General features: G+C 38.5%; 1 protein-coding gene across 1 annotated transcript in view; it reads right to left on the bottom strand.

Moving 5' to 3' along the window:
- Positions 1-3159: 3159 nt before the first annotated feature.
- colgalt2b (collagen beta(1-O)galactosyltransferase 2b) overlaps positions 3160-16793 on the bottom strand; it is a 14319-nt gene continuing 685 nt past the window's right edge. Inside the window, exons 2-12 of the mRNA XM_079466800.1 lie at positions 10349-10459; positions 9747-9864; positions 9040-9174; positions 8316-8520; positions 7555-7674; positions 7311-7384; positions 7089-7195; positions 6861-6993; positions 6211-6338; positions 5913-6119; positions 3160-4679 (exon numbers count right to left, since the gene is read on the bottom strand). Of these exons, the coding sequence (XP_079322926.1) occupies positions 4406-4679; positions 5913-6119; positions 6211-6338; positions 6861-6993; positions 7089-7195; positions 7311-7384; positions 7555-7674; positions 8316-8520; positions 9040-9174; positions 9747-9864; positions 10349-10459 (1612 nt within the window). The 3' untranslated portion in view covers positions 3160-4405. The remainder of the gene's footprint in view (positions 4680-5912; positions 6120-6210; positions 6339-6860; positions 6994-7088; positions 7196-7310; positions 7385-7554; positions 7675-8315; positions 8521-9039; positions 9175-9746; positions 9865-10348; positions 10460-16793) is intronic.

Genomic DNA, 16793 nt, shown 5'->3' with positions numbered 1-16793 from the left:
CACATTTTTATTTAAATGTCTTTACATGTTTGCACAGATGTGCAAGTTACACATCCTCTTATTTAATACAATCTCAACAAATTAAGATTACGTCATTTGCACTGCAGCCCATCAATTTATGTTTAAGGATGTGGCAGATCTGTACCTAAAGCAACATACAGTGCATCCCAAAATATAGGTTTTCACAGTGCCTCAAACTCATGATTTAGGGTTGTGTGCACAACAACGGCGCTACTGTATAGGAACACTTTTCTTGAAAAGACTGCTTTCTGTTCTTTTAGAAAGGATCTATGAACACATCTGGACTAATGCTGTCTGAAATGGTTCCATTTCTCAGCAATAAGTGCTGAAGAAGGTATTAGGCAGAACACAATGGACGTCTAACACTGGTAACAGGGTTGACCTTTCAAAGGATCCTCAAAAATAGTGAATTCATGACCATGAAGAATTAGTTAAGTACACAACATGAACCATAAAAGAGAGTTTAGATGCAAAATGTTAATGACTGAAATATAAAATCTGTTTCTACACCAAATGTTGCGTGAATTCATCGAACGGTTATATAGATATTGGTACTGAGATTGCAAGTTGTGTCTGCAGAAACTCTGCTGTCCTTTGGTACCACCTAGGGTACAATGGTGAAATAGCACACATAAAATAAACTCAATAGGGTAAATAAACATTTGAATTCAGTACTTTATTCGAATGTATTTTTCTTATTCCACTGGCAGATGTTTTGCTTGTTTTAAGCATGAGTTTTGAATGTTTCCTTTTAGAAAACAAGATTTCATAAAATATGTTACTTAACTTTTTGATTTATGACTGTATATATATATATATATATATATATATATATATATATGTAGACAACACAAAAATACAAAATAAGAATTTTTGTATCTCATACCGACTTTGTCAGCCATTATATGCAAGAAATCAACAGGCATAACTTTGTTTTGACACTCAAAAATGAAAACACTGTCAGGCCAGCAACAATCTTCATACAACACTCCCTTACAAGCAAAGCATTACATATCTCTGGTTCAGACTGAGCCATGGCGGGGCTTTATTTTACCCAAGTAGTACAAGCAACAATCTGGTGTCTTTAGACCGCTCTGGTCTGCCAATTCACTATTTCCTTAACTCATCACCTTTACTGAACTGCCTACACCAACAGTACATAAACTAGCTTTATCAGTTCAGCAGGCTGCAGAGAGATACTACAATATAAATGTCATTCCAGGAGGTGTAGGTATACTCCCCAAATGTCTACTTTCAGGCTAATGTGGACGATGCATCACGTAAAGATCCAGAAACCAATCTGAGCTTTGGTGGCTTTTACCAAATGTGCACTTCATTGACCCCAGATGGAAATGTCATCTGTTGTTAGCAAGCACAAAATAATCAAGCAACCGGTGGCTATTCATGAAGCCAACCATATACTGCCTCTCTACTACACTCTGAGACAGTAGAACGTAACTACACTACAACAGATTGTTATGGTCATTGTAGTAGATTTTTTATTATATTTAGCTCTTATGACACCATATGTAGAAAAATCTACCATGCATGGCAGGCATTAATTGACCTTTATTTATGCATACTCTGGATATCTATTTGTAGGTTTATTTGGACCTTCTTATAAGAACCCATGGAAATCTCAAAGCTGCCCTCCAAAATCCGAAAGATTTTTGCCAATGCAGAGCCACGACTATGAGCAAGGAACACAATATTCTGTACCTTTTGGTGGTTTCTTTAGCTGCTGCTGTGGCAACCCTCCAGCATTTGGCCAATATCGCTGTCCACCTAAATTCAGTCAACATCTTGCTGCCATTTGTGATGGCTGTCAGGTATTGTATTCTGTCCAGTCTGCTGTTTTCACCGGTGAAGAGTTAAAGTCTATCCACCTACCTCCATTTACAAGACCACCACCTGTCAGCATGCCTGCGACAAACACTGTAGATGTAATGACAGAAGGTATTAAGGCTTGGGTAAGACTCGGAGAAAGTAAAACATGGCAACTGGTAAAGCTTGATGAAGTTAATAAAATAGTCAGGCGGCGAGGGGTCTTCTAAACACATGTCGGGAGGTGGGAAGGAAGGTGTAGCCTGTGGTGCAATGACTTTGGTTGCTGTTTTGGTGTATTTCTCATGAAAAGGATAAGGAGGGTTTCTGGTTTTAGAGCAGTATGAAGAAATCAATTATGAGGGTAATATTGAGAGAAGTGTGAGAGAAGACATAAATGTTAGCATATCATCTCTTTCCAAGAATTTCGTTATGTTTTTAATTAATGGGGACTTTTGCCAAACCAACCTTACTTTACAATCACAAGATTATAAAAGTTGTGAAATACAATTATTATGTTGTAGTATTTAGGAAACAATATACTTGACTTGTGTATATATTAAAACAGTATTTACTTTAACATATGATACAGGCATACTGTATCTTATTCCTTTCTTACAACATCCTAATATACTGCTAGTCCTATAAACTGTATTTAACCTATCTAACTATTTTGCTTGTTAACTAGTTTTGGACTGTTCTGTTATTATATCAAGTACATGGAAAGTGACATCATTATATTTCTCCTTTGTATTTGGATTTTGTTAATATTAACAAAATATTAGATTATATGTGCAATACTCGACATACTATATCAGTTTATGACCTTTTCGGTGATACATTCTGCTTTCAGGAATATGAGGTCAGATACAACACGAGTCTCGATCTTCACCTCTGCAGTATAGCTATATGCCAGCAGATGGCGGTCATTTCAAAGATAACTGCGACGAAACTGATTTTTTTTATCAAACAACCCACCCACGTCATCATATATTATGTATGCATATATGTGCACCTCCTCTTGACTGTTTTTAAATGATAGCCTAGAGCTACAAGCCAAATGCCTATTTTATAAGGCCATATCACAATTTTATCTTGACTTTTCCACTGGGTAGGTGTTAATGATACTTTGTCGCATCTGCTTAAAACCTTATTTTTAGTTGTTTATTTAAACATTTTGAATGTCCGAGTCTTTCTCTTATGGAGAAAACACCATAATGTTGCAGATTTCATGTTTAAGCGTCTTGGTTGAGCTGCTTTCCAAACACATTTCATGTTTACCATCAACATGTTGTAATATTGGGAGCATATTCTGAAACGCTGAATGGTTTTAATATTCATAACTCAGTGTGTACACATGTGTTCTTTCTGTTTTGGAAGTGCCTGCATTGGAAGAGTGAGTTATCAGGGCAGATGACAGAAAGCCAGAAAATTAGAAATCTACTTGATTTACAGTAGGATGAGTAAGGAGTATCCAGTTATTTGTCTGGCATACACTGGCATTGAACAACCCTAGCTTACGTCCAGAGTCTTCTTTAACGGATTGTCCAGTTTTATTGAATCAGCCCACCACCAGCACCATGACATCTCCAGTACTCAACAAGGCAATGCAATCTACAGTTAGAAAACAGGAGCCAGCCTGCCAAGTGAAAGAAATGAGAGTAATAGCATCCCGTTTCAAATGATGACATATAGCACAGTGAACACTTGTTCAAACTACGTCAGTCTCCTGGAAAGTTGACGTCTCTCCAGGAAGACAACGTGATGTTAGACATAGACATGTGTTAGGCAACATATAAACCCAATTTCTAGATGATTAGATTGTAAAATTAAAATTAAAAACTACTTTAAACAAATAGAACAATTTTAAAATGTCAAGAGATTACTTTAAAGTACAATTTATGAATGTTGCGCCTCAAATTCACTCCAATGCTTCTAATGTGGGATTCCTAAAAACTGTAAAATCATAAGCTACTCCTTTAGATCTTGATGATTTATATCTTCTCTTACTTGTTCGACAGAACAATGGTTTGATGTATTGTCATCCTCATGGCATTGGTTTGGAAATGTTAAAAGACTGTCAGTCTTTCAATTCATAATTCTACCCATAAATCATTGTTCTATATTTTGTTTAAAACGTATCGTAAATAAAGATCCTTCTGCATAAGCCCTGTTCTTGCACTGCCAAACCCAAATCGAACTCCCATATGTCTGTTTGTGTCACTGTCCAAAAGAGGGAGGCTGTGTTATCCTCATGGAAAGCCTTGTTGTGTTCATCTTTCAAAACTTTGTAAATATCCACCAGGGACAGTTCGGCCCCCTAATGTTTTTGGAAAGTATGATGAAATAAATAAAGTGGAATTATAAAGGAGCTTGTGTGTTTTTGTGTCCCTCCGTGCACAGACTGTCCAACCTCAACCAGTCAGCCAATGGTGTTCAAGCATCCCAGCCAGCTGTCATGCTATTGGCTGATGTTTCACGAAAGAGGCTGGGACTGCTGGACATGGAGGAGTAACCAGTCTGTGAGTCAGTCAGTGATGTTGTTTGAGAGTGTGTTTCCTCAGAGCTCATCTCGAGAGGCTCGGGATGCAGGTGGTGGTATGTCCCCGGTAACGCTGTTCTGGGCGACAGGATCTATTCGTCCCTGCTGGGAAGTTTTTTGGGCATACCGCCTGTCCCAGTCTGTGATGACCGTGTCATTATCCCAAATAGTGGAGGTTTCGGTGTCGCTGAAGTAACCCGGCTGGCCTGTATAGTGCGTCGGGTACAAAAGCAATGGCTCGACCGAGAAAGCACGTAGATCCCTGGGATCAAAGTGAGACATGTACTCCACACTAGGAGAAAGAGAGAAAGAAACTTCAAAACTCAGACCATAATGTGAGAAAACAAAACAAATATGTCTTGATGAATTGCAAAAGAATCATCTGGGGCATTCAAACTGCAAGCCATCATATGTTTTGTACGTTTATATTTTAGTGTAACTACTTCCACCATATTTTTGGTGTCATTGTTGTTAGATGCTGTATTAATTGCTGCTTAAACAATATTTTGTGTGAAATAATTAAGCAATTTTTTTATTTGAATTCATCCTTACTTGAAGTTTTTGTTTCATAGACAATATTGGCGGGTCTAGTTGTCTTGCAGCATTCCTTTTTTTTTTAAATAACAACCATCTAAATATGTATAAACGCATGTCTAATACCACCTACAACAAACACAGATAGCCGATGTGATTAACTTTCATTTAGCTCTGCTAAATCACGTATTAAAAAAAGTTATAAAAATTGAAAAATGTTTTATAAGAAAAAAAAACAGGCTCCACTGACACAAACACTCCCTTAAATTCAGGGAGGAGAGATGAAAAACAAGTTTGTGATAGAAATGTGCAAACAGGAAGTTTGTTTCAGAGGACTGTATTATTATAACAAAAAATGATAAAATTAATGTAATTTAATATAATTTACATTTTAAGTTCACTTTTCTAATGTGCATTTAATCACATTATAGCTAAACAGTTTACCTAAACACAGCAAAAACATTATAGCATGTGTAACATTTTACACTACTATCACACTAAATTCCCACACTAAAAGTACACAATGACTCTCTCTCTCACACACAGAAAGTGCAATATATACAGTAATCCATCTGTCTAATACCAACGGCCCTTCCCCCAAAAGTCCAATCAATGGGAATTTTGTCCCTCTAGTACTAGTAACAGGAAAAACTGGCCCTTCCCAAAATTCCTCAAAGCTAGAGAGAGAGAAGCAGAGAATAACAGTGAGACAACAGTGTCAAAGGACCGCAGGGTGCTGAGGGTGCTGGAGAGAAAGAGAACCAGTGGGGCAACCAGAGCTGTGCAGGATTCTCACTAGAGGAAATGAGGTAGAAAGCCGCCATTGAGTGACCCAGCAGGGACGCCACACTTATTTTCACTCTCTGAACAATCTAGCACTGTGTGGGTCTGCCCCACTCAACAGCAAAGGAGAAAATGTGTGTGAGAGAGACTACATGTTTGCTACACTAGTTATGAGCACGCATCTGTCCAATTTATCCATCACGCTTACTTTGGGTGTTTGTTGAACATGACGGGCAGGTACTCATCCACAGGGAGCATCTTGCCAAGCGGCTGAGTAGCTAAGAGTTTTCTGGCCCCTTGCTGCGAAATAGCATAACCTAGAGTCCAGTATGAGTAATCTGCCTCGACAAGATTATTCACGCCCTCCACAGACACCTCTGGCTGGGCTATCTGCATCCGCTTACGGCCCACATAGCTTTGCAGAGGACAGAATAAAAGATTACAGTAAAACATGATGTACTTGTTGACAGTAAAAGTCTCAATTTATGCTTTTTTATTGTTCTTACATAAGGTCCCAGTCCAGATGAGCCTTTTCAACATCCTCCATGATGGTCTGTAACCTTTTCTTAAATCGAGGCTCAAACCTCACATCGTCCTCCAAGACCAACGCATGATGTAAGCCTCTCTCCACCACCTAAACAAACACATTTACATTTGAATCTTAAAGGGATACTTCACCCATAAATGAAATTCATCATTATTTACCTTCGAGTTGTACCAAATCTGTATACATTTCCTTGTTCTGGTACACACAGAGAAAGATATTTGGAAAAATGCTTATAACCAGACATTGTTGAACAGAACAAAAATGAAGAAATTTTAATGTCTATGGGGGGAAAAACCTGTTTGGTTATAAGCATTCAACCAGTATTTTTGGGTGAAGTATCCCTTTAATACTTAGACTTGCATTTTTTGTATACACAGCTAGTTATAAACTATATTATAAACTAAATAAAAATCACCCTAACCCATAATCTAACCCTAACAGAAAACTTTATTTACCATATTTTTATAGTGTTTTTACAAATGAGACCAAAAGGTAGGTTTTGAACAGATTTGGATACCCACATTTTTGTACCCAAAATAACATGTTAGGCTGATTTTGGAACACCAGCTGACTTTACAATATTTCTTGTCCAGCTGACATTAGCGATACCTGTTTCCAGGTGAAGTGATGGCTAAGGAAACAGCCGATCTCTCCACGTGTCAACACCCTGCCAGAGTATGGATCTTTATACCCTGGCAGCATCTCAATACCAAGAGCCTGTAACTGAGATGTATTTAGAGCCCTGGTGAAAAATAAAAAGTGTTAATGTGCTTGAATAAAAAATAAACTGATTATCAATATGCACATATGACAATGAACAGCCAAGTAATAACCTACTTTCCATCTACAGCTTCAACTAGTGTGGCCTCAAAACCCAGAACTGCCATAGAGTTCAACATCCGCTCCCTCCTGTCTAACCTCCGCTTCAGATTTATCAGAAAGATCTGACAGGAAGAGGCAGAGAAAGAAAGCAAAGCAAAATGAAAGAGAAACGTTTCCTTTCTGTGCATTTGCATAAATGTTCAGTGGAGCGAGACATTCCACAGATTCTGCTCTCACCTCATCAAAGCCCATCTTGTCCTGAGCTTTGGCTGGAGTGAAGAGGAACTCGGAGGGCTTGATGTTATGATCAACTACACAATAAGAAGTAAAATGAAATGTTTACATTCAATAGAAAATTCTACTGTGTGTGAGGATGTTTTAAATGTTGTGTGTCTTTGTGCATGTACATGTTTGTTTGCATGGGCATACGATACTGTGTATGTGAATGTGTGTATAGATCTATTTGATGTATAATGCTTACTAAGGGCTTCAGTGATGGTGTGTGTGAAACTCTCCTCCTCATCCTCCACACTTTGCTGAGCTTTCAGAGGTACAGGCAGGAAACCATAATGCTCTTTGTTACACACATACATCTGCACACCTACACACAAAACAACAGCATTTAAAGCTTCTTGATTCATATATACAATAAAATGTGTCTTTACAGAAACAAAATATCTGATGTTATTCTGTGAACATTTGTGCTTAGCACCACCCGACATCTAAGGACACAAAGGGTTACAACCATTGGTATGTGTGTGTGCATTTTGGTACATTCTCCTTTATGGTTCGTGTCCATGGGTGTGTTTGGTGTCATAATTTGTTTCAGTTGTGTGGCTGTTTTCTCTCCGTTACAGTAACCTCGCTGCATGCCGTCGCACATTATTTCTTCAACGGAACATCCACAAACAGCCAGAATGCCCATAAAAACGCCCAGCTGGAGCTGATTATATTAGCCACATTACCAACATTAAAGCGAGTACACAAGCACAGATACACACCCTTCTCACCAACATTTACTGCACCACAATCTAACAGCTGAAGGTTGGGTGAATTAAGTGTCATAATCTGATCCGTGTCTCTTCTGGCCGCAGAAACAGACTTGCCCCCTTAACTGTCTTCATATGTTTGCATTGCAAAATGAAATGTAACTTCTCACTCATTTCAATGGAGACACGCATTGAGAAAAGACAGATCACGTAATAGACCTCTCCTAAGGGACGAAGAACAGATTTCTCTCACTAGCTTGTCGAGCTGAGAAGGCAAAGACCATGATGTCATCAAATGCCCAGCTGTAGTCGGGGTGAGGTGGGTAGAAGGCCAGCTCTCGTGTGGAGCTCCGTCTCAGATCCAATAGGAAGGTGGAATGCACCATGGGAACGGAGTAACAGCCTAAACGCTTCCACTCACGTATAGGTTGGTAGTCTGGGGTCCGCTTGTAATAACCCTGAGAGAAGATCAGAGAGATCAGGGTCTGTTTGCAATGCCCAAAGAGATAAATATATCCTCAGTTTCATGGCCACATATCATGTGGTATATAGCAATTCACTTGATTCTGATGTTGGGAACACTTGAGGCAGATATACACCAACATTTGAGGAATATTTGTAGTGCATGCTGAACGTATAATCTAAGCTTAATACAGTAAAAAGGTCTCTGGAATTGAAACGTTAGGTACGCACAGCCAAACTACATTTCCTATCTTTCTCTGTGGCATTATTTATATAAATATAGATGTTTTAAACATAATCAAGTAAACTTTCTTTTCTCTAGTCTAGGTGAATATGGTTATATTCACAAAATAATTATGAATATGATACATGTCTATAACTTCAAATAAATTTTATGAGCTAACTGAGTCAGCCCTTGTTGTGTCTCTTGATGTCTTTTGTCAGTTACTGTTTTTAAGTTCAGGACTAAAAAAGTAAGGTCTTATGGGTCTTTTGGTGTACAGGTAAAGCTGTACCTGAGGCGTGATGCCACACCAGAAGTTTGAGTAGAGAGATCGGGAGTCCAGCATGGGTGCCACCAGTGTGAGATTCTCAGCCATCAATAGATTCAGCACCCGTGGGTTAGTCAGGAGATTATCACTGTCAACAAACTAGGGGAAAACACAGAGATCCCGAGTTTGACATAAAATCCTATAACAAACATTAACTTAACATTAGAGAAGAAATTAAATTAAGAGACCAACACAAAATGATTCTCAGTTTTTCAGAATTTCTGAAACATATTGTTCTTATTTGCATTTATTTGCAGAAAAATGAATTTGAGAAACAGGTAAAAATAACAGAAAAGATGCTCTCTGGTTCTTCTGACTTCAAACACTGTAAAGAAAACCTATTTAGAGTTCATATTCACGTTTAAGCAAAACGTCACTAATGTTTGTTGATATTAATAATTATTATATTATTTTTGGTAAAAATAATGATCATATAAAATAATTTTATCAGTTTCCATGTGTCTTGTCATACTGTCAGTCTTTCACATGGCTGTTGGATGACTTTATGTCACTCCTGAGGTTGGATGAAATTCAGGACTGGAATGAACGCAATACATCAATAAATGCTGATTAAATGAACATTTAGAATGGTCTCATATTTTTTCCACGGATGTGGAATGATCTTGGTATGAGAAAAAATGGAAGAGTATTTTTTGTTACTATGACCTCACCAGTATAAAATCAGCCCAACGCTCTCGTGCAGTCTTCAGCGCTGCCTGTCTGAGCTTCATCACATGGTTGAATCGAGATGGAGCCCAGTGTTTTGGCCCCCACTCATCTGTGTACGATCTGATGCCAGAAAAGTGACATAATTATTCTTAAAAAATATTTACTACAGATACATTTTAAATATATCCTCTATTGCACGAATACCATGTTGTTTTTAGTACGTTTTTGTTTGGATTATAAGCAGTTTTAGCAATGCAAATGTGCAATGACAATAGTACATATAAGGAAAACTGAATGTGTTGCATTAGTAAATGCAAACTTCACTGTGAGGCATTAGTAGACCCATCTAAAGATTTTGCAGGGTTCTGGGTAAAGGGCATTAATACACGCTACAGCAATTTGAAGCCAGTTTCCAACACAGAAACGCAGCTTGGGACTAGAGGCATTTTCAATCAACCAGAAAGATAATCATGTTGTTTAGGACTAGCTTAAATCCATATCGGGAAAGTCTGTGACAAATCCCAGAAATAAACAGACATCAGTGCTCATTGACATTGAAACTCTTCCAGCCATCTGTTTTGGAACAAGATGTTTTTTAACCAACCTTGGCATCTCCGTGGGCCTCCACTCCACGTAGTGGTATTGGTTCTGCCTGTTCTTCAGCCATTGTTTCAGCAAGGCTGTGGTATTATCCACATTATGATCTGCTGCAGCCCTAAGATGCCGAGAAGGAAAGTTTATTTCATTTTAACAATAATGCTACAATCTCTAAAAGCATAAGAAGCACTCGAAATGCAGTAAGTCCCTCGGGTCAGGGAGAAAGGACCCAACAATGTGTTTTGAGTTCTTTCTTCTACACTTGTGACAGAGCCATAATGCAATGTTCATTCTTCTGAAAATGTCAAAAGCGGTATTGGAGTGTGTTAGTATTCGGCTAGGCTCTGTATTGAGGGACCGATAAATTCCTCAAGAGTGGTTAAATGCTTGCGGGGAAGTGTGGAACTTAACAAGAACTTGACAAATGTAGAAGTTAAAGACTTTTTGTATTATTATTTGTCCTATCCGTCCACCGACAGCATTTAGCTTTTGAGTTTATCTACACAAAAGATAAGCATTATAGACTTTAGATGACTTTGCTTCTACGGTCACAACAACAACAAGTAATCCATAACAGTGTGTTTTCCCAGCATCGCTCACACGTTAACACAGACAGACACCAAAACACACAGTGGCCTCATTTGAGTCAGGGCAGTTTGCCGTGCCAGTGGAAATATCCACAGCAGAAGGATCCTACACTCCCATGCAAAAGAACCAACAAATATCGACATTACCTCAGTCCCAGCAGTCACACACTCACTGTACATTTCCTTCCCTGACCTCTACCAGAAGTAACATCCAGTTGGTGTGTATACTCAGTACTAAGATTTACATAGTTACACAAAACGTTGCAGTTAGAAGAAAAGGCTGTTGTGGATAAGTGCAGGCTGATATATTTAAAGCTACGGGGTAAATTCAACTCTAATGTGTTGTCAGGTACAGAAAGGCTAAATAAAATACTGCACAACAACTACTATTCTTAATTTGTGTTTTGGACTTAATTTCCAAGTAAAAAAAGAATCTCATAACAATTGTTAAGTCCCAATACCAAAATACAGAACACATAATATCTGCAGTAATTCTAGTTTAAACCTGCGTATACCACTAATAAACACACAACCACGAGCACACTTTCAGACAACAGATAACAGTGTATGCACAAAAATATACAGTAACTAACATTATTACACACTCTTAGACTCCAAATAACAAGTGATGCACGTGCTATTGAATCCCTCGACTGCTACTTTGTCATTCACACTACGGGTAAAACACAGGCCTACACCTGAGTTTGTGTTACTCTGTATAGTAGGAATGTGTTTTATGAGTGTCCCCGGTTTTAAGAGCATAAAACAGAAGAAGAAACAGACAGCATCAAGATTAGCAGTTAGCGTCTTTATAACTGGTTAGAAACAGCTGGCACACAGGTAATGACAGGTAAAGAAGAGCATGTCAAACAGATCACTAGCTTTTTCTGATGACTTAAGTGAATGCGTGTGCCACAGTTGTTTTCCAGGAAATCAAGCCCTTACGGTGTAATATTCTTTTAAAACATCTGCACAAAACCCATTACAATAAGAGTAAACAATGAAACACCGAGGACATTGTGTATGCATGTGCATGTTATTATTATGTGCTTATATGCGTGCATGTGCTCATTACATAATTTGTCATCAGTTCCCTGTTTGTACTTGTTGTGCATTTTCATGAGTTAAATGTCATTCTGATCAAACATCTGGAATAGACACGTTGTGTCTCTAAATGCCTCTCCAATGGTTTATGTGAGCACATGTGTTCTCCTACCCCCGGGGAAGAGACCCTCATAACGCATTTGAGTTATGCTTAATTTGGATTATGATCCATGATGCTGAAACTGAAAACACATCCTTACATCTGGCGTTTTAAATCATGCTATTTTATGTCTGGTTTTATTTCTCCACAAATCTAGAAGAAAAGGAGACATTATATTTTGCATAAAGGAAGGAAAATTTATGTCATTTTAAGGACTATTAAGGTTTGTCATTTCCTTTCTGCAAAGTCTCATTCCTGTAGATCTGTGTTGCTTTTTAATAAACAGTAATAATGAGAATCACACTGTCCAGACACACTATAAAAAAATCAATTTTAACTCCACAAATCATACTTTGAATATATTTAAAGATATAATTTTTATATTTTCTCTAGTATTTTTATTATTTATTTACTCTATTATTTGTCAAAATGTAGTTGACCCAACTTGTAGAAATTATATTAAAAATTACATCAAAACACTAACTGCAAAACCAATTTATCAGTGCAATTACAGTGCATCTTAAAAACAAATATACGTAACAGGAATGTCTTTACATGAAAACTAAAAATGTGTTATTGTGTTGATTTTTGGAGTAAAAATGTTCTTGACAGGTTTTGTTTTCGAATGTCACTATTTGTCTGTTTGCAGGGATTATTTGGGCCTGCGAGGGGGCACAGTCATGTTCAGGACCCGACAAGCAAACCGTCTGAAGAATTTGAACCTCCGAGCATGTGACTTCTGATTTTTCAGGTTTTGTGAACACTCTTCACCTTTTCCCCTCACCTCATACCCTCAGAGCTAAATTAACCCCTAACAAATTTCCACAACCAGTTTGCTCAAGTAGGAGCCGTTTTATTGCCTAATTCTGAAAGGGCCAACTTTTAGAAAATGTCTTCACTAACATAGAAACACGCCAAAAAACAGCTTGTGACCACATTTTACTGTGGTCCACTCTAGTAAAAAAAGCTTAACCAACCCAATCACAGTTTACTTCAAGATAATTGATCATTTGCCTGCTATAAAATCAGTGAAAGTCTATGCGAAGTGCTGACTAATATAACACTCTTGTGTGTGTGCGTGGCAGGATATTTAACTCCAAATTTATATGTATCTCTGCACTCCTGCTGTGCTTTGGAGGAAGCAGGACTACGCTTATTAAAAGCCTAATTTTCTTTCACCGCCCTTTTGAAGTAAATTGTAGTTCTCCAGCTCATTACCTGACTGCCCGGGCTCACCATCTCGCTCACTCCACATGTCTTTATTGAGAGCATCTGGACAACACATGCCTTAAAACACACATCTTTTACTCTCTCCATCTGCAGTAAAAGTAGCCACAAACAATTATCAGGGTATTGAACAAGGACTTATTCTGTGATAAAAAAATAGAAAACAGTGATAGGTTTTAACTTAAATAATTTGGCTCATTGAAATTCGATTACATACATCTCTTAAACAGAAACAGAAACATGCATATAAAACAATGCATTGATGATGCCTTAAGAAAATATTTTATTTTATAAAAGTAAAGCACATAACGGAATTGAATGCCTTTGAAAGCCAAACCCTGCTCAGACTGTGTTTTATTCTGGGCCGATTATCCAACTCTGATTCAGGCTAAAACAATGAGTCTGCTGTTTAACAGAGAGTGTGTATGATCATAATGAAAGAGAAAAGGCTCAAGGTAATGATATGCTGGTTTTGAAGAGCAGGTGTTATCAGTACGTTCCCTACAGTATATCAACGCTGTTTCGCTTTGAGATGGTCAGATGTTAACAACATCAACTGTTGCGGCCCACCCCTTACAAAACGTAAATACATGGAAATATATTGGAAATATAAATTATTTATATTACATTTTAACAATATTTCCAAAAGAAAATATTATTATTATTATTACACACGCGTGTGTGTGTGTGGCAGTGGCTCTGCCCCCATGCATGGGCTGACGTGGCTACTCGGCTCTTTGGATTGAGCAGGGGGGCTTGTGAACCCTCTGTGGCAGTCAAATTCCTTCAGCTAGACTCTGTCAACAGACCCTTGACATGTTGCGCACCCGCACACACACAACTAGAGGGCAAGTTTTGCTCATGACACAACAGCACCAAAAAAATGCCAAATTAGTTAATTCAATCTTCCAGAAGAAAAAAACCCCACAAATTGCAAACAAACATGAATGCAGACGGATAAGCTCGCATCTGGGATCATAGACTAACAGTACAGCAGAGATGTCCACTCTCACCTGACACACTGACAAGAGTTTCAAACACTGACTCTTATTTCATGTATCCCTCTCTTTCCACCATCCTGCGAATATAAACACATCAGCTACATTACAAAAAAAGTGATGTGTGTGAGAGCCGGTCTAACTGATGAGAGAAACAGATGGACAGACGTATCCACGGATGTAGAGAGAGAACACTGCTGCCCCAGAAAACAGTCTATTTCATCTATGACAGGATTCGCCTCTGATCTCAGCGGTTTACCAGAATGAAGAATCCAGTAGACAGCCCTAAATCTGCAGTTACGTCACCACTCACAAAGATATTCCCCTGCAGAATTGGTTGCTTCACGCACGCCTTTCCTTTGTATGCAATTCTTGAGGTGAGCTTCTCTATAGGGATGTAAAATAACCAACGACAAATTTGTCTGACCTACTAAGTTACACTTTAAAATAGCGACCTTCTGGGATATCTGGGCTTTACGAGGTTTGGTGGATAAGTCGGACAACTAAATGGAGATAACTGTTGTTGGAAAGAGCAGATATGTCCATGTATAACCATCCTGAACCATGGGTGCAATTTGGGCCACAGTCTCCACTGAACTCAGAACAAAGCTCATGCTAATCAAATAAAGAACACACAGCGCAAGCACCTGTGATAAAATACACATGGGGTCAGTTGTGGCCTGGGGGTTCGAGCGTTGGGCTTGTGATCAGAAGGTTGCCAGTTCAAATCTCAGTGCCAGCAGGTCATGACTGAAGGGCCCTTGAGCAAGACACCTTACCCCTGATTGCTCTGCAGTAATGTGTCACTGTAAAAAACTACTTGTAAGTCGCTTTGGATAAAAGTGTCTGCCAAATGAATAAATGTACATGAGTATTTACAGATCTGACCTTCAGATCGATGCCCAACATATCACTATAATTAAGTAAATAGTTTCTCATCATGCTTTGCTTGTTTACTCTTATACAACCTGCCAAAGTGCATAGCATTCCATCACAACTGATGGATTTAACAACAGAGTCTAGGGGACAATTGGTTGCGCAGCTGTCAATAAAATTATATCAGAACAGTAAGACCATATGCAAGAGATGATCAGTTCCCATAAATCAAACTTTGTACTATAAATCTCACTGTAACTGGATCAGGCACGTCTGGATCAAACTTATCATGTCAAAGTCTGTGTTAGCACCATTAGACTGAATGACTTACAAGACTGTGCCTCTGAAGATCAGGATTCACACTGTTTCAGATATATCTGCATTACTTTGTCTGCAGTCTGAGTTCACTGTCCTCGTCTTGTGTCCTCAGCATCTGCTATTTTGTCAGCACATGCTAAAGCCAAATAATAACAGAAGCGCCCAATGCATTCAATATGAAATTCAGTTCCATTTATTTGAAGAGCGCTCTTCCCGTAGCTCACGTGGTGAAGTGATTATAATGTTTAGGATTAAATGCATTGATTTGGGATAAAGCATCTGCCAGATGCAAAAATGTCGGAGGGGCAGAAATGCAACATTGGGCAACCAGTGAACACAGTCAAGGGGAATGGAATGGTGATTGTTGGGCTGCTTGTGATGTCCCTGTGTGATTTCTGACTGTGCCCCTCCCCTCCTCTTTCCGATCCCTTCCTCCATTCTCTTTCCTAATTCCCTGCATTCTTTCACAAGGCAGCGAAACCTGCCACCTTTCATCCGAATGCACCGTTTGTTCTGTAAATTCCAGAGATTTGCCCTGATAGTCCGAAGGTACACAAACACAGGTATAAACGAGAAGACACCTCATCCACAAAAAAAGACAAAAATGTGCATTTTCTGAAGGAAGCAACAATGCTTGTGTGGCGGCAAAAAATGCCAGCTTAAGCTTTCAATAAATAGAGGGTTTAGGCTTTGATGTGTTGAGAACTGAATTTTGTGTCAATGTTATGTTGCTGTTGCCATGACTCTTAGCATAAAACTTGTCAGTCGGTCATAAATTTGACTATAAATGGTTTAAATATGCAACTGACAATTCAGGAGACAAATAAATGTCTCAAAACGCTGAAATTCAGATGAAGACCTTGAGGATGGCAAAACATAACGTGTGTGCCAACGGATGCCCAAAATACGGACTGAGCTGTTTCGATTCAAGTGAAGACAGTGATGCATGATGACTGAACAGCAAGCAAATCAATGAGTTTATAGAGAAATAGCCATCTTGTAAACTTACAGCTAGACTACTAGTATCAAAAATCTGATATAATGACACAATTACACAACTCTGGAAGTCCACATTTTTGCTATAATCAAACTGAACATACACATAAACTTGGCGTTTCCCAAATGTATAAAATTAGATGATACTATGTAAACTGTTTCCTGTTTACTGGTTATAAGGGCCATGCTGCTTAGCCAGCAAAAGCCTTTCATCTCCATTTAACATGTAATTAAATCCGTGCACAC

This window comes from Barbatula barbatula (genome assembly GCF_947034865.1).
Source record: "Barbatula barbatula genome assembly, chromosome: 11".
In the NCBI taxonomy this organism is placed as follows: domain Eukaryota; kingdom Metazoa; phylum Chordata; class Actinopteri; order Cypriniformes; family Nemacheilidae; genus Barbatula; species Barbatula barbatula.
The sequence above is the reverse complement of the archived record's forward strand: the minus strand, read 5'-3'. Positions and strand labels throughout refer to the sequence as shown.